General features: G+C 44.0%; 1 protein-coding gene across 1 annotated transcript in view; it reads left to right on the forward strand.

Moving 5' to 3' along the window:
- Positions 1-24,237, forward strand: part of LRIG1 (leucine rich repeats and immunoglobulin like domains 1) — a 92,036-nt gene that overhangs the window by 33,855 nt on the left and 33,944 nt on the right. Inside the window, exons 2-3 of the mRNA XM_071550290.1 lie at positions 2,637-2,708; positions 7,468-7,542. Coding sequence (XP_071406391.1) covers positions 2,637-2,708; positions 7,468-7,542 — 147 coding nt within the window. The remainder of the gene's footprint in view (positions 1-2,636; positions 2,709-7,467; positions 7,543-24,237) is intronic.

Consider the following 24,237-nt stretch of genomic DNA (forward strand, 5'->3'; position numbering starts at 1 on the left):
CCTTTGTTTGTTCACTTGTGAACTTCTGAGGTTCATGTCAGTGTCACTCATTTCTTGAGCTCTGACTAAGCCAGGGATCTGGTCCATTTGACAAGTGTAGGGATGATCAGTTTGGTGCTTTTGATTCTTTTTTTTTTCTTTCTTCATAAAATAGCCCCTTAGCCTATTGCAGAGGAATGTGTTGAGAAGAAATACATTGCCTTAAGAAATGCAAAGATTGGCTGCAATAGAAGATAGAGAAATACATGAAAAGAGATGAATTCGTGCATGGTCATGTTCACAGTTGTATTTCCCTCTTACAGTTTGTCACTAGTATTTCTATGTCAGCTTGGTCTTTATTGTGTTGAGCCTGAAGGAAGTTACCTGTTGTATTTTCTCTTTTTGCCTGTAGATCAGGAAAGGACAAGCTCCAACCTGATCTTGCTGTGTGGTTTAAAAAAAAATAGTAGTAATGTAATCTGTGGGCAAATTGCACTTTAATTCGTAATTGTGCTATGAATATGGACTTGCCTTTCAAACACACTCTGAGTTTAAACTGCAGTTTGACTTTTATTTAGATAAATGCCTTTGAGTTCATAGTGAAATGGATATCTGCTGTAGGCTGGTATTGATTTAAAGGTCTCTCGAGTGTTTTAAAAGACAGTAGGGGCTTACAGGACAGCATATTTTAAAACGAGATGCTTGGTTAGGTTTTACACTCCCATATAGCTTCAGTTCTAGACTGTTAAGAGCCAGCCTGTGTTGTTGATTTGTAGAACCTTCTTCCACATCAGGTACTGGTAAAAAATTGAATGTCTGGGGCAAGATACCAGGAGCTGGCTGTTCTGAAATGGGGAGGTGTGAGCAGGAGAGCTATCAGATGATCCCTCTGGTCAGGGAAACACTTTGAGGACTTCCCATAAGTGCATTATGAGAGGGCATATGATCAGTATCTGCTTTTTAGCTTGAAAGAGGTGTTGATCACTTCCTGCTAATCATGCAAAGTTGGTAAGCTTTGTAGTCTTTCAAGCCTTGGTATTTGTAAGGTTGCTGTGGGGCCCAGGTTTCTCTCTGCATCCCACAGAGTGTGGTGGGTTGGCACAAGTGGTTCAGGCAGGTGGTTTCCCTCAATGCTGTTCTGCCCTTTTTTTGTGTTCCTCAGCTCCTGGGTCATGTAGCATGGGTTCAGTAGGTGCCTCAGTGACTTATATCCTGTTCATCTGTTTGGGTTCCAGACCTGCTTGTGTTCTATGGGCGCGGTTTTAAAGCAAGGAAAAACACAAACCAGGGTAGATTGGCTGGTTTTCTAGTCAGACTGGCTTGGTGGTTTGAATAAGCAGCTCAGTGTTTGGGGGTTTATCTAAAATCAGGCCATCAGTCTTTTGGGTTGTGTTCAGAGGTGCAGTAAGAGGGTGTAACCTCCCTGCAGAGGAGACAGGAGGGATGAATTTTACCCAGGTAATATCCCAGAAGCAGGGTGTGGAGCAGAGTGAAAATTAAAGAAGGTCCCCCTCACAATTACCTTAAAATTTACTGTGGTTGCTTTTCTGCTACCACCCATCAGTTTGCCTCCTCCCTCTTTAGATTACACTCTCACAGAAACATGCCAGCACTGCATACATCAGGTTAATTAAACCACTTGTTACTTTCTGCATCATTAGTCACTAGGTCTTAATTGATCCATATTCACCTGGTTAATCCCTATGTACAGGTTTGACCTGTCCTGTGTGGTGTGCACAGTCTTCTTAGAGGGAAGACTCTGCTGTTGCACCTTCTGAGGCTAAAGCAGAGCATGGCAAAGCTCTTGCTTGAGGTTTTTGGAATTACTACTTTATTTGCAGTATTTTGGCTGTTTGCTGTCCCTGGCAGTCCTTGCAGTGTGTTCCTTCCTGAAGCATGTTGAGCTCTGGATGTGTTTCCAGTCAGGGATGCCCAGATGGGTCTGCTCTACCACCAGTCTGTTTTCAGAGAATAGAGCACAACCCATTTGCCATCCATCAGTAAAGTGCTAGAATATGATTTAGATTTGGGCTGTTGTAGTTAAAAAGTGTTGGTTGATACTGTTGAGGACCTGAGTGTGTAGTGCTGCATGGCTGAGGGATGTATTCACTGTTTAGAAAAACATTTTACGATATACTAATAACATAATCTTGTTTGAAAATGTAGAATATATTTTGTTTACACACAGTAATTGTACATACCTATGTGTGCATATTTTATATGCAACACACAGTGGTATGAAAAAATACTCCATGTGAATAGAGCTATAAAATATTTAGCTGAAGGTTTGCTGATTGTTTCAGTTCAGACTTTAATTTGTCAGGAAATATCCTATTCATCTGTGATTAGTTTTGTGGTTGTGAATAACCAATAGTAGAATAATAAATGTAATTGTGTAATATGAAGACAAATTAAAACCACACTAATCTAATCTATTGCAAAGGAGGAAAAGGCTTAGGGGAGAGCTAGATAGCATTTTTGTTATGGAACTAAACTCACTTGTGTATTTAGCAGGAAAGTGCTGCTCTGCCATCTGAGTTCTCTTTTTTTAAAAAAACCCCAAACCTTCCCAGTGCAATTCAGAATAATTAAGACAGCGGTGTTTTGCTGAGTAGGGGAACTGCAGTTTGCTGATCCACTGTCTTTTATTTTAACAGAAACCTGAGCTACAACAAGTTGACGGAGATTGATCCTACTGCCTTTGCGGAGCTGTCGAACCTGCAGGAAGTGTAAGTACTCCATTAAAGGGTTTAATTGTATTTTGCCAGGGCAACTTGTGGGCCAGAAAGAAATTTTATCTCGTTTCCTAAGAGAGCACCTTCCTTTAGCTAACTGGAATGAGGTCTGACTTAGTGTGGAGGGTGGATTTTTTTCTCTATATTGTACCTGTGCTGTTGTGTTTTGTTTTGTTTTTAAAGCTAATCAATTAGCAGAACACAACATCCCAATTAAGAACAGCAGAGCTGTTATTGGAAATCATTGGAGTTTGCCTCCCTCGGTCTTGTGCAATTCTCAGAAGGAGCAGTTCAGCCAACACACCTGAACATACACACAAAGCTCCCTGCTGAAAGGATAACCCTGAAGCAAGGCAGAACAGCCTGGATTGTGATACTTGATGCCAACCTAGCCCAAATCTCCCAGGAAACAAAGGTGCAGTGTAGTGGATAACAAAGCACTTAACTGTGTCTCCTCCTTTCTCAGTCATTTGTTCTCCTTTTGCAACCCAGAACAAATTCTGTTTGAAGTCTGATAGGTGAGGATAAAACAGCAGAGCTGTCTTCTGCTCTGCTGAGGAAGAGAAGGAGCTGGTGAAGGTCTGAATGGCTGTGCCAGGCTCCCTGTGCTGGCAAAATCAATCTTGTTTGGGGATTGCAGGGTTACCAAACTCCTGATCTGTGTAGAGGCTCAGCAGTTCCACTCACAGAGGGGCTGTGCCTGTCAGCTATTCACAGGGATTCCTGGAGCTCCGATTTTGGGTTTGGAAAAACGAAAGTGACTGAAATTGCAGGCGGTGGGTTGAGGTAATGAGCTCGTGTTTGACTGGTAAATCGCTGGCATACTTGAGGTTTGGGCTCTGTTTGAAGAGCTACTGATGCCTCATGGGAAACTGAAAAAACATTTCCTTTCAAAAACAATACTGTGCTCTGTGTATATTGTGCATTTTCTGTCTGTTTTCATTAAGTGTTGGCTTGGGGGCTCAAGAAGGGGCCAGATCCTGTGATTCTTAAATAGGCAGAAGGGGGAATTCTGCCTGACTGATGCCAGATGGGACTATGGGGATTAATGTAGCATCTCTCCCCTGGCCTGATTGTTCCTGGCTCCCCTGCTTACACTAATAGTAGGGTTTCCTTAGGAATATGCATCAGGAGTGACTGCAGTGCTCTGAAATCAGTTCTTCATAATCATCCTCAGAGAGAAAGTGATGCAGGTCAGCAGAACGCTGCCTAAAGGATCTGTTTTCTCAACTTCTCTTTAAACTGTGGAAAGCTTTAAATTACTCTGGGCTTAAAGAAGAGAATTGCAGCCCTGATCCCTTGAGACTTTAGAATTACCCTAACATAATTGTGGCTTAGCAATAGCTTTTATTTGTGAAGTGCCTGAAGGTGTGTGACTTTGGGGAGAATGGACTGGGAAATGTGTATGGCTGCTGATTCCTCAGGTAGGGAACTCCCTTGTGCAAAGTGCTGCACGTGTGGAGAGGAGGACAAGCCCTGCACTGAACAGTTAGACACTATGAAAGGGTGTCAGGGTTTGAGGGATTTAATGCAGCCTACAAAGTAGTGGTGCAGATAAGAGCTGCTTGCTGTGTCAGGATTAGGGAGCAGAGGAGTGAGTAGGAGGGGAAGGGAGCAGTCAGAAATGGCAGGCTGGAAGGGAGGCAGAGGTCTGGAGCAGAGCCTGGAAGGCAGGATCTGGAAAGTGTGAGGGAGAAGCTCTATTAAAAGCCCTATCTACCAATCTTGGTTGCTTTTGAATAACAGCTAAACCACAGACCACTGAAATAAACTTCATTTCACAAGGAGAACCACATCTGAATTGCCAGAGCATCTCCTTTCTGAGGGTTTTTTTTAAGCACTTTACAAACATTCATGAAATAAGCATCATGCTGTGGCATGTCTTGAGAACAAGTCAGTGTTTTGCTCTGCATGCTGTGCTGGGCAAACCGAGGCACCCTCAGGGAAAGAGATTGCCCCAAATAATAGATGCATTGATAAGACCTGAAACCTCCCATGATGCTTCAAACATGGTGTCTGTGGTTCCTGAGCATTACATGAGGCTTCAAACTCTGTGTGTGTCTCTCTATGTGAATAATTAGTGCAATATATTTTGAAAACATCTTGTTTTCCCTTGATTTTAAGAAAATGTCCACAGACCAAAAGATCTAAACTTCATAGCTTGTCTTACAAGCTCTGTTGTGCTTTACTGAGTTTGTGATAAAGTAATGGCAGAGTTTACCCTACACTTTTCACTTTCCCTGGGTTTAGGCAGTTGCTTGTGTGGTTTGCTTTGGTGGCCTTTTTGTGGTTTGAGAAGCCTTTCTTTCCTTAAAAGCTTTAAGTCTGTGTGGGATGAAATTTAGTGTCTCAAAGTGACATAAAACCTTATTTCATAAGTGGTGGAGGCTCAGGGGGTGGTAGCTGAGGTGGGTCATTACTTTCCTTCAGGACACCTGTGCTTTCTCTCATCCCCTTTGGTGGCTTCCTCCAATGACAGTCCCCAGGGTCCATCTATTCTTGTACCTTGATTGAAAGGGTGGGATGAAGGGTACTGCTGTGGGATAGGCCCCGTGGTCTTTCCTGGGGTTTCCTCAGGTCATATGGATCATGGGATCCATGAAAGCGATGGCTGCATGGCTCTCAGCTTTTCCAGCCTCATTTGTAACAAAGAAGGTAATAACTATGTTAAAGTTCCTCTCCAAACAACTCACCTTTTATTTTCTAAAGTGCCTTTCACTGAAAGCTCTGGAGAGCTGTGCTATTTTTGAGCAGGCTCCATTTCAGCTTGACACCAGCCTGGCAACTGGACTGTAAATATTTTATACGAGTGGCCCCCCCTTCTCCTCTGCCTCAGCATCCAGAGGCAGTGGGTTTGTGTCGTCACAGGCAAGGGATGAGGAAGGGAAAGGAGACTGAAAGTTTAAATTTGTTGAGCCTGGCTGTTCTAGTTTGAGGGTTTTTTCTTTTGTTTTGTTTTTTAAATTCCTTTATGTGGGAGAAGGGGAAGATGAGTGGGAAATCCCAGGCAAATACTGAGCTTGGCTGTCTCCTCTATGTCAGCAACTGGTTCCTGTGAGCCAAGAGAGAAAATGAGGTGGGAGAACCACTTCTCACTGACTCCTGACATGACAGGAGGCTGATATATGAGTATCACACTTATATCAGGGAAGGGTTTGACCAGTTGTTAAACAACAGTTGGTGTTGGAGCTGCTTAACCAGATTTGACCCAGGCTAGTGGAGGGTGGGCCTGCTTGTCTTTCTTCCCCCAGGCTTTCCAAAAGATGCTTAGTTAGATGTTAGTGGAAACATGGCACAAATAAGCATTTTACTGCTCTTTCCAGCTTGCTTTCTACCCTTGGAAGCTCTAGAGCTTGTTGTAATATGAGCAACAGCGAGCTTTAGTTGCAGAGCAGAGCTCCTTGCTGAATGGCAATGTATCTGGCTGGGCTTCTTTTCCCTTGCATTTTAAGGCATGGATATAATGTCAGAGGCAGAGCTGAGGCTGAGGAAAGCTTTTATCCCAGCAGTGCCTTAAACTCCTCATGAAATCAAATATCTTGCCTCTCCTCAGAGGAGCCAGAAGGGAAGCTCTGGGGTGGATGTACCACTGCCCTCTCCCACCTGCCAAAAATAGTTTTAAAGGAAAAAAAGAGATAAAAAACCCCAACATAGTTTAGGATTTCCCCAAATTGTGCCTGTGGCTCTGCACACCTCAGCTGTGCAGCTGTGGGATACTGTGCTTCTTGCACCCAAATTGTGGTCTTTCCAAGGTTCCCTGCAGAAGGGAAGCAGTTTGAAGGCTGGCAGTGGCTGATGGATGGGATTGAAGGTGGGTGGGGGTCCTGGGAAGCGCCCCCCTGTGCTGCCCAGCTCAGCCTGGCCAGGGCTGGGCTTTAATGGCTTCAGTATGTGGTGGGGAGGGGGGAGCAGGCAATGTGGCTGAGAAATTAGGTAATTTTCAAGCAGCCAGACAAGCGACTGTTACAGTAATTAATTGACTAATTCACCATACAAACAAGGGCTCTTTAAAGCAAGGAAGAGCCGGTCACATGGTGAGGATCTGTTTTCAGTCAGAGAAACACTTCAAACATTAGGCCATTGAAGGGGACGCTTTTGTGCTGGTGTTTGCAGGACTGGGCAGTCTGTGCCTCCATGAACTGAGGGGCTGCACTGTGCTCCCCAGCTGACTGAGCACGTTGCTTGGTTTTGGTGGCATTCCTGTGCCCAGCACCAGTGTTTTGTGTGTGTGCTGCTGGCTTGGTGAGGATATCCCTGTGGGATTTCCAGAGCTTGTCTTGGTGTGGAGAGGATGCCTGAGGCTGGCATACTTGTGCCCCCATGCCCTTACCTGGCATGGAGAAGCAAGTGGAGTTTGCTGGTTGGGGAGGAGGTTAAACCCATGTGCTGAGGCAGTGGGACCCTTGGCCATAGGTGCAAGCAGTCTCCTGTCTGAGGCTTGGCTTTGTCAGGACTACGGAAACTTGGACAGATGGAGGGCTGTAACTTAGTGCTTTCCTTGATGGCACTTCAAGGGAGTGTTTCTTATAAAGATACTACTGTCATACCAGTGATGGTGGCTCCCATGCATTAAAGAATAAGGTGGGGCCATCAGAGACCCAGACAAGCTCCTTGAGGTGGAGGTTTCTGCCCAAATGTCCAAATTCCTGGAGGGGGAGTGAGGGGCTGGGTAGGGAAGTGCCATGGCCATGCCCTGCTCCCATGTGCTTGGTCACAGGCTGCTGCTTTAGCCATTCATTTCTCTTTGTTGCAGGCGACTGGACAACAACGAGCTGACCACCATTCCTTCCCTGGGATCTGCTGCTTCCAGTGTCCGCTCGCTCCACCTGTAAGTCACTGCAGCCTCCTGTGGCTTTGGGCTCTCTCTGGGGTGGATTTAGCTGCCTCTGAGAGTTTCATGTGTGTCACATTCATTCCTGCTGACTCTAGATTTCATTAATGGACTTGTTGGCACCTTAACGAAGCAACTTCATCTGGAGCAATGTGATTTGCATGAGGTTGGGCTCAGTTAATGTGCTTATGGTCAGTGGTAACTTATGTCAGTACTCTGCACATACTGGTTGCATATTAAGTAGAACTTTTTTTCCTTCATTTGCTTTTGGGTTTCAACCATTATGTCATACTTGTACTGTTAAAGAAGTATATAACTTTACATTTTCTTTATTGTTCTTTTTTTCCCTGTCCCTGTTCTGTTCATTTGGTTTTTTCTCTTAAAGCCAGAAACTATTCACATACTCATCTTTCAGGGAACTCATTCCAGACATGTTTTTATGGTCTCTTTCAACTCTTTCTTTAAATTTTCTTTTGAGAGAGCAGTGATTGTAAAACTAGATCCTTCAGAAGGTTTGAAATTCCTAACTTTGGTCATTTAGATGACCACATAAGCATTAGATACCTGAGAGCCCTTGCGTACCTTCCACAAAGACCTCGGATTGATGGTCCTGCTGAAGGGAATAAAAATATTACAATATTGAACTATGTAGTACATTAGGAGTGTGGATTTCTAAAATTATTTTTGCATATGTCTGCTTGTAATGCACACTGAGAAGGAATTTTGCTGAGGTATGCATGATACCTCCCAAGTTCCTGGGAAGGGGAAGTGTTTAAAGCTGATGGAGACTCCAGCAAAGTGCTAGAGCAGTTCAAGTGATGCTTTCCAGCCTGCAGGACACACCTGTGGGCTGGTATCCATATTTGCCATGGGTTTACTACCTGTGACCACACCACTGGGTGATTGGCCTTTCACGCTGAAAAGGCTCTTACTTACTCTGAGACAGGACAGCCTTGATCTGTTGATTAAAAGTACACTGTCACTTAAATCAAGGACAGAATCAAGTGAAATGAACTGGCACTGTTCCTGCTCTTCCATTAGACAGTGTTAAAACAGGCAAAACAGAACGACTCCCTCACTGCTTTAATACAGTGTAAGGGTCTTTAACTTCAGATTGGTGTCCATATCTCACTCCTAGCGTGAAGCAGCCAGCTTTTGTTTGAGATGTGATGTCTTTGATCTGGTTCTTGGGAATACCATGTTCCTGCAGAGCTTACCAAGAGCCAAAGTGCTCCTCTGCTGTCAGAGCTGGATCCAGCAAGCATCTGTGTTGGATGCATAAGTAACCACTTCATCTCCTGGGTGCAGGGATTGGTTGTGTCTCTGCCATTATCAGACCTGCCAAATGTCACATGGAGTTGGTGTGAAATCATCTTATTTGATTTCTGCCTCTTGCCCCAGCCTGTCACTGCTTGTGTGACCACATGTGCAGTCTGAGTGCCTGGCCTGGGGCTGCAGGGCAGGCTGCTGCCTCCCCTTGACTTGAGAAGGCTTCTGCCTTCCCCTTGAACTGAGCTCACCAGGCAGCTGCATAGCCCTGTGTTATGCATCCAGATTCAAAAAAGAGCTCCAGAAATCTGATTTATGGATGGAAAGCTTGCATAGAATTTGCCATCTAGGATATAGTTTTAGGCCCCCCAGATCGGCTTTTCTTTCTCACGAAGTCCATAAATGATCTGACTTTCACAAGCCCCTGTTGTTATTTTTGCTATTAATTTAGCTGTTGGCAAAGGACCAAATTTCTGGAGCTTTGGTTTTTTTTATTCCTAAAATGAAATAAGCAATTTGGAAGGGAGGAATAATGACTAGGCAGTAGATTTACAGCTCCTCTGAAATTTCAGAGTGCTGCAGAAGGAAGGGGAAGGTACAAAGCCAAATGATAAAAGGACAGTATTCTAAACAGGCCTGCTTAGTATCACTTTCCAGAAATCTGTATTGCTCTTCTCAGCTGCTACACATAAATAACTCTGGTAGTGGAATTTGTAATGCTGCTCTCATACCTCTGCAAGAAGGATCTCTTTGTTTAGCTTGTTTCAGAGAATGCCACTTCCCCCCCTTGCATTTCCTTTTAATTTTTATCAGAGATAAAAATAACCTGAAATATTTAAAAGTACCTGCTTCAATTGATGTTGCTGACTAACTCACATTGGAATGATTTGCTGAGGAAGTGAAGCTTTCTCCATGCTTGGGAGTCTTTAAATCAATTGGATAGCTTCCTAAAAGATGGTCCTTTAGTTCAACTCCAGGTTAATGGGCTTGATACGCAAATTGGTGGGTAAAGTTATTCAGTGTGATGTAAGAAATCAGATTATATGGTCATACTGGTTTCTTCTGGCCTTCAAATCTGTGAAGTAATAATTGGGGAGGCTGCCAAACCAAACCCAGGGTGAAGACTCGTAATGAAGACTTGTGTACTGAGAAACTGGTTTATGTTTAAGTGTGTAGTGTTACAGTGTATTCTTACTGCTAAAGAAAAATAAATACATATCCTTTTTTTTCCAGTGTTTAGAAATGTGTGAAGTGTGTTTACCTCACAGACCTCTGAAGTAGGTTTTGTATATTGCATGTGGTTAAGTATTTCCAAAGGGCTGTTAATGTATTATAAAAGCAAGGGTTGTATATTTGCCACTCAAAACAGTCCTTTTGAATGAGTTCCTTCGTCTCCTACTCTTCCTAAACAGGGGAAGAGACTTTCTTGCCTTTTGGGACTGGGAGAAAGAAGTCTGCCATGCTGCCAAACTCAGATTTTCCATAAAGGTTTTTTGTTGGTTTTTTTTTTGTTTGTTTGTTTTAATGAGCTTTGCTTTGCATTTCCTGCCTTTGGGTTTCCCATACCTGTCTTCATCACCCAAAACTTACTTGACCCCACGTGTGTGCAGACCATGGGCCAGTTAAATATGTATGTGGGAATCTGTTGAAGAGAGAATTCTCAAAGCTTTCTGCAAGTTTTTTGGATGTTCTAGGCTGCAGATGGACAGACATAACATATGTATAAAAAATGCTTTGCCATAATATACTGCCATGATGTTTAGTTCAGTTTGATTATTCCTCGAAGAGTCAGTTTGTTTGCCTTGCATGGTGAAAATGCTGCCAAAGTCGTTCATCTCAACAAGAGCAAACATAAGGGACTTGATAAGGCTTTTAATAGAACAGAAGGGAAAAATAATCTATGTACGGGTTACCAAATAAAGACAGACATTAAATGCAAACATCTGTTAGTGCAAACAAAAGCCAGGAAATTCAGCTGGGAGGGGGAGAGACTGAGTCTGGATTCATTCCGAAATTACATTGGAATAGCTGAGAGGAGAACCTTGCATGAAATTCCCACAGCATTTGTAATTTAGCTACAGTTCCTAGACTTGGACATCTGGGAGTTGATGGCAGGATGTTTTTACTGACATGCTCTTGGCTGAGGGTTTCCCATCCCAGTGCAGCAAGAGTGTGTTAACTCTGTAGGCTCTCGAGGAGTCTCTGTTACCTGATCTGGTGGGGAAGGGGAGGATGGAAGGAACTATTTATTTGCATCTATCTCCAACTTCCTCACTAACTTGCCTGGAAAGACTCTTAGCCTTGCCAGCATGCCAGGTAAGAGAAGGACCTGAGCTGCAATCAGCCCTGTTGCTATTAATTTTCTGCAAACCCCTGGGCAGGCACAAGCACAGCCCTTAACTCTTGGCCTGTCTCAGTTGCTTCATCTGCCTCCATGTGGGTAAATGCATCCTGGAGGGGTTTTGGGGTGTCTGCACAGGATGATGGGGGATGGATCCTTGCCCTCTGCCCTGGTTCCAGGGGGGCCAGCCTGGCTCAGTAGCATCCTCTGGCACAGGCACTCCAGCTCAGGCTGTTAGGCAGCTGTAGATCTCAGCCTTCTAACCAGAGGTCTGGAACTTGCATGATAAACAGTTGCCACATCCTTAGCTGACTAGGAATTAAGGAAGTTAACAGATTAAACACTTAAAAATAACTTTCATTTCTTGCACTGTAAGTCTTTAAGCCCCCAGCCTTTTAGGAACAAAGGGGATGGTGACCCACAGCAGTCAACTGTATGTTACCGTAAGTCAAAGCTGTTTGAGATGCTTTGGCCCCATCCTCTTGCTCTGAATAAGCACAGATAACAAGGAAGTCAGAACAGGGATTTTTGGAGCAAAAGAGTGTGAAATAGGATTAGCTGATTCACAAGAAGATGCAGTGACACTGCAGTGTATTTACTGGGAAAAGCGAAATCAATAGGACTCTCTGCTGCCAAACTGAGCAGAAAAGTCTGTTGAAGAAAATCAATTTTCTTTACAGACTCATTAATGTAAAGATCAATTCACATTAAACTGTAATTAAACAGAGGGCTAATAGGAGAAAGGTAACTGATCTACTGTGCCACAGGCAAAATATATCATGTAAAATTTGAAAATTTAATACATGGAGAACTGGAACCTGGGAGTGGCAGGGAATGTACAAGGGCTTCTTGAAAAGACTGATGAGCTCAGATGCTGGTTGGAGCAGCATGATCCTCATGGAAAGGAGGGTACTCTCTGGTATTCCATCTGAATGTCAGGAGTAAGACACATCAAAGACTGCAGCCAGTGATTTCTACATTGGAGTTGTTTCCATTTGACTTGCATGGTCTTTTGGAGAGCTTTTCCTCCAAGTGTTGAGGATTTTATTACAATTCTGGTGAGTCACATGTTTAGTAATGTGACCTTTGTTTCTTGTCTGATTTTCTTCGTATCTTATCAGACCTTTGTACTGGATTAGAATTGACTGGTCTTTGAGATCCCTAAATGGCAGAATCAGGATCATGCTGTTGATCTTCCTCCTGGAGCTGTTGCTTCATCCTTTCACAGAGAAGGCCTGGGAAAGTAGCTGTTATTTTAGTGCTGTTTGCACTGTTTCACTCGTGTTGTCCAATGGGGTTTGCAGAGGCTCTTTCTGAAGACCCATATGGTCCATTAGAGTTGCTGTTTTCCTTCCACCCAAGACAAACATGTCTTGCAGCGGGAGCTGAAAGAATGGAAGCTGTCACTGTGCTTTGCTGACATGAGTGGATCCTGCAAATATGACTTTCCTTCTGCAGGCTTTCCCAGGCTCTGATGATGTTGAGATGTGTGACTTCAGAGCATCTTTGCTTTTCAAGTTAAGGTGTTGAAGACTTGCTTGAGCATCAGAATTGCAGCTCCAGTTCTGCCCATGGCAGCCTTTTGGGGGGATCCCTGTTAGAGGAAGGACCTCAGAATTGCTGCATCTGTGCACAGCTCAAGCCTGAGCTGATCTCTACACGAGGTGTGAGCTCACTCTGTGTTCCTGGCTAGGCCAGAGTAAAACCTTCTGTGTAGGTGGTGTTGATAGTTGGGAAGTTTGGCTTAAATGAGTAACTGAGGTTTGAGCTGACATGAAAGTACAGACGTAGTCTTGGAGGCCATTTGTGGCCTGGGATCCTGCTGTGCTAATTGCTGTACAAACACAACAACTGCCTTGACCCCCAAGAGATTTAATCTGCAAGTCATCTTTGCTGGAGTTAAAAAGGGATGATCTAACAATTAGAAGTAAGGAGACTGCTCTGCTAATTCCATCTGGGTCGCAGCAAGAGGTTTTGTGCTCATAAGCACAAAATCCAGATGACTCAGACGCAGCCGTGTGCGGGGTCTGGTTGGAGTCAGCAGGCTCTGCCTGTGTGCAGGACGTGCCTTGGGCAGCTCAGAAAACCACACTGCCTGATTACTGGCACAAAGAAAACTTTCTCTGGGAACTGAGGCAAAGTGATACATGTAGGTGTAAATATGTAAGTGGGAGCAGATTCAGCCCCAGCCCCTGCTTGCATCGCTTCTGGGGTGCAGTGTCTGCAGGGGCCAGTCCTGCAGTGTTTGCTCAGGCAATTCCCCCTGGTGCTGGAGAGAGAGTTGCTTTCTGAGGGTTTGGTCCACAGTACCGGCTGCACTACTGAGCTTCTATTTTTGAATGTGAATGTATTGATGTGAAAAGGGGAAAGAAAAAATGTTGGCAGTCAGGCTGTTCAGTGTGCAGAAAAGATACTCTGAAACCCACCTCTCCTGTTTGTTTTGCTCAGAGTTTGTAGTAAGGCTCTGGAGTGTAAAGTCTGCAAGCTTTTGAGGCCAAAGACTGCAAGAGCCTTTCCCAGTGGAGGAAATTCTCATTAATCATGTGGTCCCAAGCACCAGAAGAGATGCTGTTTTGACTTCTCTTTTGGGCTGTTGGAACTGTTCTAATCATTTGCATGTCCTCTTTGAGCTTTTAGATATAACATGAGCACATGGAAATGGCAAAGGATCTGAGGCTATTCCAGGGAAATGAGTAATCATTTCTTCTAGAAAAGCAGCAGCAGTACAGCACATAGTTGTCAGGCTCAACAAAAGACCATAAGAAAGTATTCTGGGCACAGAAAGGAGTGTGAAAAATTGACCAGGGGAAAAAGATAGTGAAAGTTGGTTGCAGCTCAAGGAATACCAGTTACCCCTTAGGGCTACTTCATTTAGTAATGAGGATAAGCATTTTGTGCAGCTGTTGCAGCTTCTTCTGTGATCAGAGAGTTGCTTTGAGCTGGGACAGGTCTGCTCTGGTATCTGTGTGCTGCTTAGCCCATGGCTGGGGTAGTGTTTGTCTGGAGGAAGGAAGGGACACAAGTGGTCTTGTGGGACAAAGCAGAAGGTTAGGAGTTGGAATACTGGAACAGGATCTTTTTTTTGTGTGACCCATATATTCATTGCACCCCACGAACAAATAAATTCCCATTTGGGTGGCTTGGCTTCCTCTGAGCTGAAGAGGATCTACCTCAGGGCAGATGTAACTCGTGAATGCAAAGCATCTCCTGGTGCATTTTCTGAGGGCAGGTGCATATTATGTACAATGTACAGGATGGTTTCCAAGTTCTGTCTCTCTGCAGATCAAGCCCAGATTAGTTGTTCGGGTCATTTGCAACCATGATCTTTTGTTAAGGTCAGTATGAAAAATAGCTTCATATTTGAGCCTTAGAATAGACCAAACTCACTACTATTAATATCTGTGGTAGAGTGACTGTTATTTAATGGCATATGGCAAATAAAGCATGTCTACAAAAGCAATTCCTTTGTTAGTCTTCACAGACTGAGCAGATTTCAAATATAAATAACTTGCTGAGTTGAAAGTTTCTTTAGCACATTGGAGTTTCCTGCCTAAAAACTACTAGTAATGGATATGCATTTTGCTCAGAGGTGAGTGAAAGCAAAGCTGAAGCTGCAATAAAAGCAAGTTGACCTTACTTCTGGTAGAAATTTTATCTCTGAAAGCTTGGGAGATTCAGTTTTGTAACTGAATTGTAACTAAAGCAAATAAAATTGCACAGAATCAGGAAGCTGTCAATATGTTTCTGTAGTTTTTTCCCTATTGAGATTGCCCAGTTCAAGTGACAGCTGACAGTGAGGACTGTCGTGGTTGTTTTTTGCCATTTATTTTATCCTCTGTACTACACTTAGCACATCCATCATGGCTTCCATGGCACCACTAGAAATAGTGTAAGGTAAAAAGCATTAGTGTAAACAGTATTCATTAAAATGTGATCCTGCGATGTGCAGGTTGGAAAAAATTAGCTAAAGAAGTCCACAGAGAGCTCATTTTCACATGAATAAAAGCTGGCTATGTGCTGGATTTTCTGTTATTTGTAACCCATGTCAAATTCCTCAATTAATTGCAGAGGTGAACAATAGAGATCGTGTCAGAAGTTATTATCTTACTCTTGCAAAACCAGCCCTGCTGGGGGTGTTCAGCGTGGAAAATGTGATTGCTGGTTAAGGTAGACAAGAGAATGATCTGTCATACCTTTAATGAAGTGATCACTGAAGAGGCCACCCTCCCTTCACAGTGTGTGCATAACTCTGGCTTGTTAACAGGAATTCCACGTGAATATTGATTGGGAATAAGTGGCTGGGTGAGTGCATGTTCTGCCTGTCAAACCATTTAATGTTCAATTGCACATCAGGGAAAATAGCAAAGGCGGCTGGAAAATGAAACAGGAGCACAGGGTGAAAAGACAACTGTGTTAGTGGTCAGATATGAGCAGAGAAAAAATGAGTTGGGGAGAGGGATAGAAAAAGAATCTATAAATGGCTAATTTTTAGACTTAAAATACCATCTCCCATCTCATGCTGTGGCTCACACACTGTGGAAGCAGTTGCTGAACAGGGTGGTGATTAGCATGAGCAATCAGGTCATGGCATTGGACTTCCTGTAATCCCTCAGGTGCCTTGGAAATGGAACACTTTTTGGTGGTCTTACTGAAGAATTTTTGCCCTCCAGGTTGTTTTCTTGAGGGACCTGTTGTCTTTTTCAAAATAAGAGGAACTGAAGAAGTAAATAAATGGTTTTATTAAAGAAGCTTGAATAACTTATGGGCGCAGTGGTGGTGAATGCTGACTGACTTTGCAAGATCTGCTCCAGGGAAGCCTGAGTAGACAGTGTTTTTTACCAGCCTGGCTTAGCACAGTAGCAGCAGTTGTACTCCAGAGCTGAAATTTTCTATCCCTGGATCTTCTGACACCTTGTTCTGGAGTTTGCCAAAGCCACCCTTCCTTCTTGACACACTTTATTAATAACAGGGTGTCTAGACTTGTTAAGAGCTGCTATTTTCTTCTCCAGCTTGACCATTGCTTTTGCACATGGGAGCTCTTCCTTCTTGCAGGCTGAGCAGTGTGAGCAGAGCTCAGTGGAGTCTGCCCAGAGGCAATCCCAGTTCCGGTGACCTTGCTGACAAGACAGATAAGCCCTTTCAACAGAGCACAAGTGTGTGTCATGTTGGAACAGACTAACATGCCAGCCTATCTACATCTCTCAAGTGTTAACAGGAGTTTGACTGGCCAGTCAAAAATGTGTTCCTTCAACTACTGCCTTCTCCAAGGGAAAGTCTTTTAGCAGCTTCTGCTGCAAGTTCAGTGAGACTGAGTTTGATAGTCTGGAGAGTAGATGTATTCTAGTGTGTTGTCCTTTGTTTTCCTCATTTGGCATCAGAGCTCTTGAGTAGTTAAATCCACCTGTTTTCATTGTGTTCCTGTCAAAGGTGGGAAAAGCCCCTGTGTCTCATCAGGGCTTAAAGGCATAGACAGTACTTGCTATCAAGAAGTCTGCTTGTAATTACAATTTGGATTTATATTGCAGCATCATGGGCAGAGCCATTACACTTAAATTGCTTCTCTGCCTGTGTATTTTTCCCTCTTCACTCCTGTGGAGAGACAAAAGCAAAACAAAACTACCCACAAAACACATGCATTCAATGGGCTGTGGTGGATCTCGTTTACTTTGATCATTTATTACAAAAAGATAAACTAAAATCAGTGTCGGGATTTAAGGATAAAAGTTACCTCCATGCCTTGTGCTTTTGGATCTTCTTGGCTTTCAAATGAAAATGCCATCCTTGTTGATTAGAAGCACAAATCTTTCCTGCAATGAAAATGAAAGGAGGCTTGCTTGGGAGTGGGGCAGGATTGTTGCTTCACATCTGGGCTGGATCTGATTTTTTAGTGTCTGTTCTTCCTTATCAGAAACCTGTCTCATCTTTGAGGCCAGTGATAAGGGGGGGGGGGGGGGGGGGGGCTTGGCAGCAGCCTTGAGTGCTGTGCAAGTGTGGGGCTGGGGAGAGCAGCAAACTGGTGGGGGTGCAGCTGGCCTCTTTCTTGGCTTCAAGGAGAGGCTTATGCATTTAATCCGTGATAGAAAATTGAGTTTGGCTGGCATCTATCAGCAGCAGAAGAAAGCCCTTGAGGTAAAAGTGCAAGAGGAAAAGCCAGGGGTGGAGTAAGAGAGTAGCAGACTGAAGATGCAAGACATAGAACATGGAAACATTGACCTGACTGTCATCTGCCAGCAACTGAATGACCCCTTTCAAATACTGATGCAGCCCTTCCTTCAAAGAGGCTCTGCTGAGCCCAGGACCCCATTCAGGCAGCTGGTGCAGAGCCATGTGGTTTCCTGCATTCTTGTGTGAAAAGTGCCATTTACCTTATATGACTCTTCCTTCTATTCCCATAGGACATGTCTCCTTAAGCAGAGTTCAGCACTTGGAAGAGCCTCTCCTCTGCTTTCTCAGTGCTTGCTCTGGACTGAGGTTAGGGAATGTGAGAAGCGGCAGCAGCAGTGGCTTGGACTGGGAGCTGGAGAAGGGGGTGAAAGACTAGCACAGCTTTGAGTGCTTGCAGACTGGTTATTTCAAACCCAGCACTGATTGTGCTCAGTGGCTTAGAGCTCCTCTCCCTCCCTTGGGCCAGAGGTGCATTTCAGGTTGGGAAGCCCGTGCTGAAGATACCTGCTGGCCCCAACCCTCACAGGTGCATCATCTGTTAGGGGATGCACTCAGTAGCTCTGAAGATGATCACTGGGATGGCTTGAGGTAGAGCTGCACACAAGGCCATGAGGTTGTGCTCTGGTAATGAGTTCATAAAAGTTCAGGGAAGCTCCTTACAGAGAAGCTGTGCCAAACAATGAAAGATGCTTTGCACAGCCTGTTTGACTGATCTGTGCAGTTTGTGAATACAGCATTTAAAAAGCTGCTGCAGAGCATAATCTTGATGAAACATCCAGTGTAACCAGAAGAGAGCTGGTCCTCTTAGAACCACCCAGTTGCTGATGGGGGGCCTGTGCCTGTAACAAAGAGTGTCTTGTCTTCAGGAATCTTAATTTGCTTTGATGTCATAGCAGGTTGTGTAATCTGCTGAAGAGATAAGACAGCCTCTGTTTTAAAGATGACTAACTTCTAATCCTGCCTGTCCCACAGATTTTGCTCTCCTAGTACAATGAAATACTGAAGGCTTAGGAGCTTGTGTATTGCAAGAAATAGCCAAAATCACTTGGTGGTAAGTCAAAGTCCAATGAGAACAAATGCAGATCAAAGTGAGAGAGAGAGAGCTTTTAGAAGTTACAGGACTTTGTGCAGTGGATCTAACACACGACATAAGATCTTCTAAGAGTCAGAAGGTTTACATAAACAGCGTAAGTGCAGAATTACTCGAAGAGAATACATATTTCACTGGATGTGGTATTTTTGGTTACTTTAGAAGAAAGGCTTTCCTTCATGCAGTTCATGCTGAACCCAGCAGAACCCCTTAATGGCCATCAGGTCCAGGCCCTGCTTATGACCAGCTGCTATAAAAGTCAGATTCTAAAGAGTATGTTTCATCTCCACCTCTTGTCCATGTGGCTGCCTTATGAATGGTCTGTGAGAGTGTGCCTGGCAGGATGATAACATCTGCCCAGGGTGTGAGGTACCCAGGGCTCAGGGATGCTCTGAGCCCACACTTGAACTGCACCAGGGTCAGTGGTTGCAGTCCATCAATGTGAGAGGCAGATGAGCTTGGTCCTGTGAGTGACCACAGAGCAGCCTTTAATAGACAGTGAAAACAGAGCCCTTGGGTCACACTGGTCTCACATGAATAGTCCTGTTGACTGCAGTGGAACTATTTGTGTGAGTAATAGTTTGCTTGTGGGAATAGAGAGTTCATAGCACAGTCCTTTGCAGGTGGTGGCTGCTCCTGGGCCCAAAGGGGTGAATTAGCAAATTTTATCTCCCAGGCTGCTTTCTGCTTCCAAACATCCATGACCTGGGACAGAGATGCAGTCATTTTGCTGTGAAAGGTTGCATTTTTCCCACCCCCTCCTCTTTCAAGGAAAAAAACCAAAAACCAAAAACACAAAAAACCCCCCACAACCAAAAACAGCCAACCAAAACAAAACTCCCATTGTTTTTTGAACCCCCCATCTTGTCCCAGCTGCATGAGGGTAGTTTGCTTCATGTCTCTCCATCCTAAACGACAAAATGGGGTGAGAACATGACCTGATAAGTAAAAGCCCCCTGGTATATATACTTGTTTTGAAGCTGATGTACAGCAGATGAAGAAATGTCTGCCATAGTTTGATACAGTTGGAATAACTCCCTCAGCTTGTTCTTGCATTGCTCTTATATATGCTTTGAAGTGAAAAACAATGTAAAATGGATTTTTTTTCCCCTGCATCTTACAAAGACGTTTTTGGAAGGAATACTACAGAGAGGAAAGATCCTTACATACAGTCTTAGACAGAGCATGTAAACCTTTAAGGGGAAATTGGGACATCCATAAAAAGTTGCACAAGTGAGGGGTTTTTTGGTGGTTTAGGTTAGTTATTTTTTTGGTGGGTTGTTTTGTTTTGTTTTGTTGTTTTTTCTTTTCTCATGGCTGACCCTAAAATGCAATGGTTGCCTGGCCTGCCACTGCTCTGCTGTTGTTGTGTGTGCAGCCAGCACCTGAACAAACAGAGCTGTATCTGCAACAGCCTGGGAATCTGCCAGGATTCCTCAGGGAAGGAGTGATTCAGAGCATCTGAGAAAAGTGGGGGCTGCTTCCATGCATCCTTGCTTCCTGCCCAGACAATAACCCATGCAGCCTTACCCTGAAAGCACAGTGGGGCTGTTCTATAAGCAAATACAGCATATGTTATGTAGGATAAAAATACACATTCTTGTAATGGCCAAAATTTTGTGCCTCGTGGATTATCATGGAAGGGCTGATGTGACAGTGCAAAGTGTCAGCTAGTGGGGCTTTCCAGAGCAGCTGGGAAGTGTGAGGGCTCATGCACTTCAGGAAGTTCAGTTTTTCTGGGATGGTCTCTTGTGAAGAAATAGAGAATTGTATGCCACACACTTCCTGCAGGTCACCTGCACATGTTTACTTCATCGTCTGCTGCAGACAGAGCTTCATTACTCCAAGGCAGGTGTTTGACAAGTTAGGGTACAGAAGAAAAATTTTTCTGAAATAAGTTTCTTTGGAAATAAAAACAATGAGTAAAATGTTAAAATCATGTAAGAAATTCTGCACTGATAAACTGTTTGACTTTTTTGAGTCAAAGCTGATGTGTATGTCCCTGTGACATTCTTCTCTTTCCTTCTTTCCATGCATTAATAAAAATAACTTAGGAGATCTTCAGTTATTGATTGTAATAAGGTGACCAGAAAAAGCAGAAACATTTATGTTGTTGGTGTTGTAAACACAAGTGCATCTTCCAGGGTATCGGTTGCCCTTCTTGCTTGGCAAGAAAATTGCCCAGGCATTGCACTCTACTCTGAAACCATGATTTTATTATTTTGTTTGTGTAGCGAGTGCTAGGCTAAAATTAGATGGCAGATCACCTAAGGTGAAAGTTTAGGAACCCGTGTCTTCGATCTTCTTTGGTTTTTCTGGGAGGATCAATATTGGATCTCCATCTCCTCTGAGCTGAGGAAAAGGAGGGCAGGTAGTTCCAGGCATCGTTTAGTCACAGTGTGTGTGATCCCTCTCCTGTTACAATGCCTTTGATCTCCCTCTCTTTGTATGGCCTGTCTCTGACATCAAACCTTGCCCGTCCTTCAGTAGCAAACCCCATAACTCTTTCTGGCTCCAGCATTTAGTTTCTTCAATACTTTCCCAGTATGGAAATATTAACCAAACCCTGAACCTCTAAAATCTCTCTTTCTAGTCTTGTGATCTCCCTCATTTGCTAATTTTGAAAATGTGATGCCATATTAATAGAACCCTCTCCGAGGTGCAGAGCCTCTCTTTTGAAGCTCGGTTTTATTTTTGATGCCTATAACAGGTGCTGGTTTAATAGGTTTGCTGTATTACAGCTTTCCTTTTTTTCTGGTGAGCCCAGCCAGATCTGTAAGCTGACACTACATGAAGGCCAAGACATGTGACTTCTCCTGCCTTTAGCCTTGCTTCATACCGCACATTTGCGCTGCAGACTCCCCGCAGCTCAGGCAGTCTTAATTCAAGCTTTGTCTAAACCAGGAGGTTTTGTGCTGATTGTATTTAAATCAGCCCAAGCAAAGCCCCTCGTACATTCCCATCTGAGGGTCTGCTTGCTTTGATTTTCCGCTGTCAGCTTTCGAATGGGCAGCTGCTGGGGGGAGTGAATGTGGCTCAGACAACAAAGGAGCGTTTGCTCTGCTCTCTGCATCGATTTCACACAAGGAGTTTGAAGCCGCGGTCTAAATGAGACTGATTAGTGGTCTGCAAAGGACAGGCTTGCTGCAAAGAGGAAGGTGAATTCTTCTCCTATTAGGTCTAGTGGAAACCGTTTCACAGTCTGTTTATCAAATAAATATTCACAAAGACACTTCGAACGAGGAAACCCACTGGGATTAAAGTGTAACTTTACCTCTAAAATACAAGCTGAGATTCCTGGAAATGCTGCAAGCCTTTGACTTTGCGCCACCTGTTAATTTTCCTGCCACCCCCTTCGGCTCCCTCCCGACTCAGAGCAAACCCAAACACGCTTTGGCTTCCCTGGAACGGTCTGCTTGTTTTTCTCAGCCCGGAGGAGCACAGAGCATGCATTCCCTTCCTGACATCCTCACAGGCTTGGTTTTGCAGAGCTGACTGGAGGTTAATCCATTCTCGTGTAATCCTGAGGGGTTTATTCAAGAGCAGTACAAAGTGCAGGGGCCGAGAGGCTGCATTGCCTCAGTGTTGAACTGGGGTGCAGATGGGTTAAGTGATGGGCTGGAGGTGACTCTCCCCAGCTCTCCTCTCTCTGTCTACAGCTGGTGCTGACCCGAGGGCAAAGCCGTTCCTGAACAAGTGCCATATGTACAGAGCTCAGACTTGGAAAATCCATTGCTGACTCTGAGTTACCTTAGCTTGGCACAGAGATGTTACTGTTCGAGGTCTCTGTTAACTGCAGATGAGGTGTCTCTGGGAATGACATGGGGTATGAACTGGGAAGTTCAACTGTTTTAGCCAGATCCTCCCATATTCATAACCAAACCCAAATGAACTTGGATGGGTTCCTTAAGTTCCTATGATTTCTTTTTTACTTGAGCTGCTCTTGACTCCAGATTTTTAGTCCTCAGCAAAGACAGTCCTGCACCATCCTAGCCAGGTAGTTCTTTTCCATAGGCAGTGGTAAACCAGAGGTAGAGAGGGGTTAAGGAACTTGCCCAAGGCAGATGAGTTGGTGCCAGAGCTGGGAATAGAAACTAAGAGACTTGGCTTCTGCTCCAGGCTCTAATTGCACAATCTCTCATTGAAGCCCTGTCATCATATACTCTTGAGGTAACACTGGCTGAAGTGAGGCAGGGAAAGCTGTTTCCAGGCGGTGATACCCAAGGAGTAGGGAGAGGAAAAGACACCTGGAGGCAAATTGGTTGTGCAAGCAATTATTTGTGCTTTAACGCCTGGTTTCGCCAGTTGGTACAGAAATCTGATCTGTCACCTTTGAAGTCAACCAAGTGTAAACTTAAGGAGCTAGTTGGGAAAAATCCAGGCCTTTTCCAGTCAGTGATAAAGGGGAGAGGAAAAGTCATAACATCACTGATTTTTTCTTTTTTCTGTAAAACACCCTTTCAATGAGCTGGGGAACACAGGCAGGAGACCTGAAAAGATCCAAGTAATAATAAGAAGGGTTAAATCACATTTGGGCTCTTACCAAAAGAATGAAAAATAAATTGTAAAGGTTTGGGCAGTGTTGCCTTCATATCACATGCTGTGTATAGGAAAAGTCAACCGGCTTTGTTTGAAGTGCAGAGCTTTGAGAGGGTGCAGTTCTTTGCAGCAAACTGACATTTCCCAGCTGGGACTGGCCCAGGATGGTGTTTGGAGTTGAGAGTTACATTTGGAGTCAGCCCATGTTTGAAGGAGACAGGGAGAGGGAGAGAAAGGAGCCTGGTTTTTTCCTGTGTAAAATAACACATCCATCTCATCTGCCAGCTGCAGTACATGAAAGCAAGAGGCAAAGGGACAGAAGTCACCTGGAAACTGCAAACATGGCTCAAACAAAATTTCTTTCCTGTCCTTTTCTTCCTTTCTTAAAGCCTGTCTTCTGGGACAGGCTGGGAGATCTGGCAAGCGGGCAGATTTGGATATATGTTGAGCAACCAAAGCACAGAATTATTAATACTCCAAAAAAATAACATTGGCTTCTGAAGAGCATTTCATGTCCAAATTCACTCTGTGCTCTCAGTCCCTTGCAGACAACTGCCCTGTGCAGAGATTGTCAGGTGATTTATGGATTCTCCATGTTCGTTTGTACAAGCTTTCATTTCCTGTTAATTTACGGCCAGATTCATCTCAGCCGTCACAGCCTAGATGAGCTCAGAGCTGAACTCACAGCCCCTGCTTCAGGAGAGCTCCAGAAAACAGTTTGCAGGGGTTTCTTTCAGTTGTGTCTGTGTTGAGGTACTTTCCTGAGTCAGGCTCACACACACTTAATGGACTTTCTTCTTTTGAGGAGGAAAACAGATTGAACTTTTTTGAACTTGGTGATTCTGCTAATCAAGTTAATCGAAAAAGAAACTAGTCCTTGGGGAAAAGACATTCCCTTTGCCTATGTGTTTGGTTAAGTCATGTCACAAAATTCTGGGTATAGTGATTTTTCCCGTATTTTGGTCTCACTGTAGTATAAATTCACTGGACCTCCCTTGTACTAGGTGCATGGATGTGAAAATTCAGTGTTTATTCCTAGCTGTAAATGAATATTGGTTACTTAGATAGCAGCCCTTTACACAGTTTGCAGTTGTAGAGACCTGTAACCCATGGAATAACCAGTCTGGAGTCATAAATTATAACTTTCCTTTGATTTTTCTTGTGTAATGGCAGCACACTGCTTTAGTGATTTAAGATTTATTCTTAATATTTTGTGAGCATGCGCTGAATTAAGGATCATTAAAACTCTTCAGTCAAAACAGCATTTCTGTGCCTGTTTCTCCAGTGT

Source organism: Pithys albifrons, chromosome 3 (genome assembly GCF_047495875.1).
Source record: "Pithys albifrons albifrons isolate INPA30051 chromosome 3, PitAlb_v1, whole genome shotgun sequence".
NCBI classification, from domain to species: Eukaryota; Metazoa; Chordata; class Aves; order Passeriformes; family Thamnophilidae; genus Pithys; species Pithys albifrons.